This window comes from Garra rufa, chromosome 5, assembly GCF_049309525.1.
Source record: "Garra rufa chromosome 5, GarRuf1.0, whole genome shotgun sequence".
NCBI classification, from domain to species: domain Eukaryota; kingdom Metazoa; phylum Chordata; class Actinopteri; order Cypriniformes; family Cyprinidae; genus Garra; species Garra rufa.
Window position 1 is genome coordinate 53258431 of NC_133365.1, and position 2063 is coordinate 53260493.

General features: G+C 31.1%; 1 protein-coding gene across 1 annotated transcript in view; it reads left to right on the forward strand.

Annotated features, from left to right (window-relative positions):
• Window positions 1–790, forward strand: part of LOC141334916 (uncharacterized) — a 36335-nt gene extending 35545 nt beyond the window's left edge. Inside the window, exon 10 of the mRNA XM_073840141.1 lies at window positions 666–790. Coding sequence (XP_073696242.1) covers window positions 666–790 — 125 coding nt within the window. The remainder of the gene's footprint in view (window positions 1–665) is intronic.
• Window positions 791–2063: the final 1273 nt, after the last annotated feature.

The following is a 2063-nucleotide window of genomic DNA, read 5'->3' on the forward strand; positions in this document are numbered from 1 at the left end:
ATCAAGGCTGCATTTATTTGATTAAAAATACAGGAAAAAACGGTAATATTGCAAAATGTTTTTACAATAGAAAATAATGTTTTTTATTTTAACATACTTTAAAATAGAATTTATTCCTGTGATGAAAAGCTGAATCTTTATCAGCTGTTACTCCAGTCTTAAGTGTCACATGATCCTTTAGAAATCATTCTAATATGCTGATTTATCATTAGAATGATCAGTGTTGGATAATATCAACAGTTGTGCTGCCAAATATTTTTTGGAACCTGTGATTTTTTTTTTTTTTTTTCTTTTCAGGATTCTTTCATGAATAACAAGTTTAAAAAGTACAGTGTTTATTCAAAATATAAATATTTTATACCAATGTAAATTATTTATTTAAAAATCTTGTTTAGCTTTTGAATTAAGATTATTTTTCTTACTCAGCTGGCAAATTTTTCTTTTACCTTTTTCTTTTAGGCAAAAACTAACAAAATTTTGATCGTTGTTTTTTTTAAGAAAACAATACTTAATACTAAATGATTCAAAAGTCATCAGTGTGTGTTTATTGGCATTTTACAACAGCAGAACCTGCTCATCCAGTCAGAAATCAAGTTAAATCTATTAGGCAATATCAGTTTTATCGTAATACTTCTACTATGTCTTGTCTCTGTGTTTCTCTTCAGCTGTTTTGAGTTCTCTGCGTCTGCTCAGCACCTCCACATCAATCCTCTCAGACCCCAATTTGGTTCCTGAACAGGCCGTCCAGGCCGTAACTCACGGACATTCATCCCACAGCTACAGCCAATGACAGCACATGTCTCAAAACCACAGCCAATCATACGACCCACATGTGCATCCAATCAGAACATTCGTCCTACAGCAACAACCAATGACAATTTGCTCCCTCACAAATGCAGCCAAATGTGCAAGTGCTTATGGATGGCAGTGACTACAGCATTGATTTAGTTATTTATAATTATCAGAATTGATACGGAGAGGAAAGAGGGACAGACGTGAGCCAGCATGAATCTCAGTTTTATTAGATCAATAGGTTCAATATATCGGATTCAATTCAATTCAGTGCAGCCAATATATAACATGCATTTTTCATGTGCCCTATAATGCCTTACTGCTGAAGACTCAGCATACGTTTCTTCTGTTCATGTTATTGTTTCGTAATTCGCAAAAAAAAAAAATATATATATATATAATATCAGTGAATGTGATACAGTGGGACATATTTTCTATAATGTTCTGTGCCTTCTTTACGTTTCCACATGTAATTTCAGCTTTGGACTGTTCAACTGGTCTTTTCAACAATTCCTTCAAGGAATAAATGTAAAATTGGACTGTTTTTCTTAAAGTGTGTTTGTTTCACCCTGATGGCATTTGTTTTGATGGCAAATCGCACTCATACGGTAAGCTTTGGTGTCCCGTAACTTCCTGTAAAGGATTAGAGGCACAAATCCCATGTTTTATTCCCAGGCTATTAGGTGAAGTATTATCTAGCATGTTATCAAGAGTTTATGTCTATACTAAAATGTAATATTACTATTTTAAATGGTCAAATTCAAGAAATGACAATGTGGATGCAATCCAGAGAAGTAAATTATTTAATTTAACTTTTTCAAATTTTAAATGATTAGAAAACCTGCATTCATCAAGCATGAACAATACCAAACAAATACTAAATATATTTATATTTATACAATCATTGTGAAACATTATTGCAATTTAAAATAACTGTTTTCTATATGGATATATTTTTAGATTTATTTAATTTTTTATGTCAAACCTGAATTTTCAGGTGTCACATGATCCTTCAGAAATCATTTGCTCAAGGAACTTTAATATTGAAACCATTTTTTTTAAATGATTATTATGGAAAATACCATTCAAAAGTTTAATAGCAGTTTAAAGAAACATTTAAATAAATAGATAAATGTGACCCTGTCTTAAGTAGCATGGGTATATTTGTAGCAATAACCAAAAATACATTGAATGGGTCACTGATCATTTTTTTCTTTCATGACAAAAATAATTAGGCAAGGCAAGTTTATTTATATAGCACATTTCATACA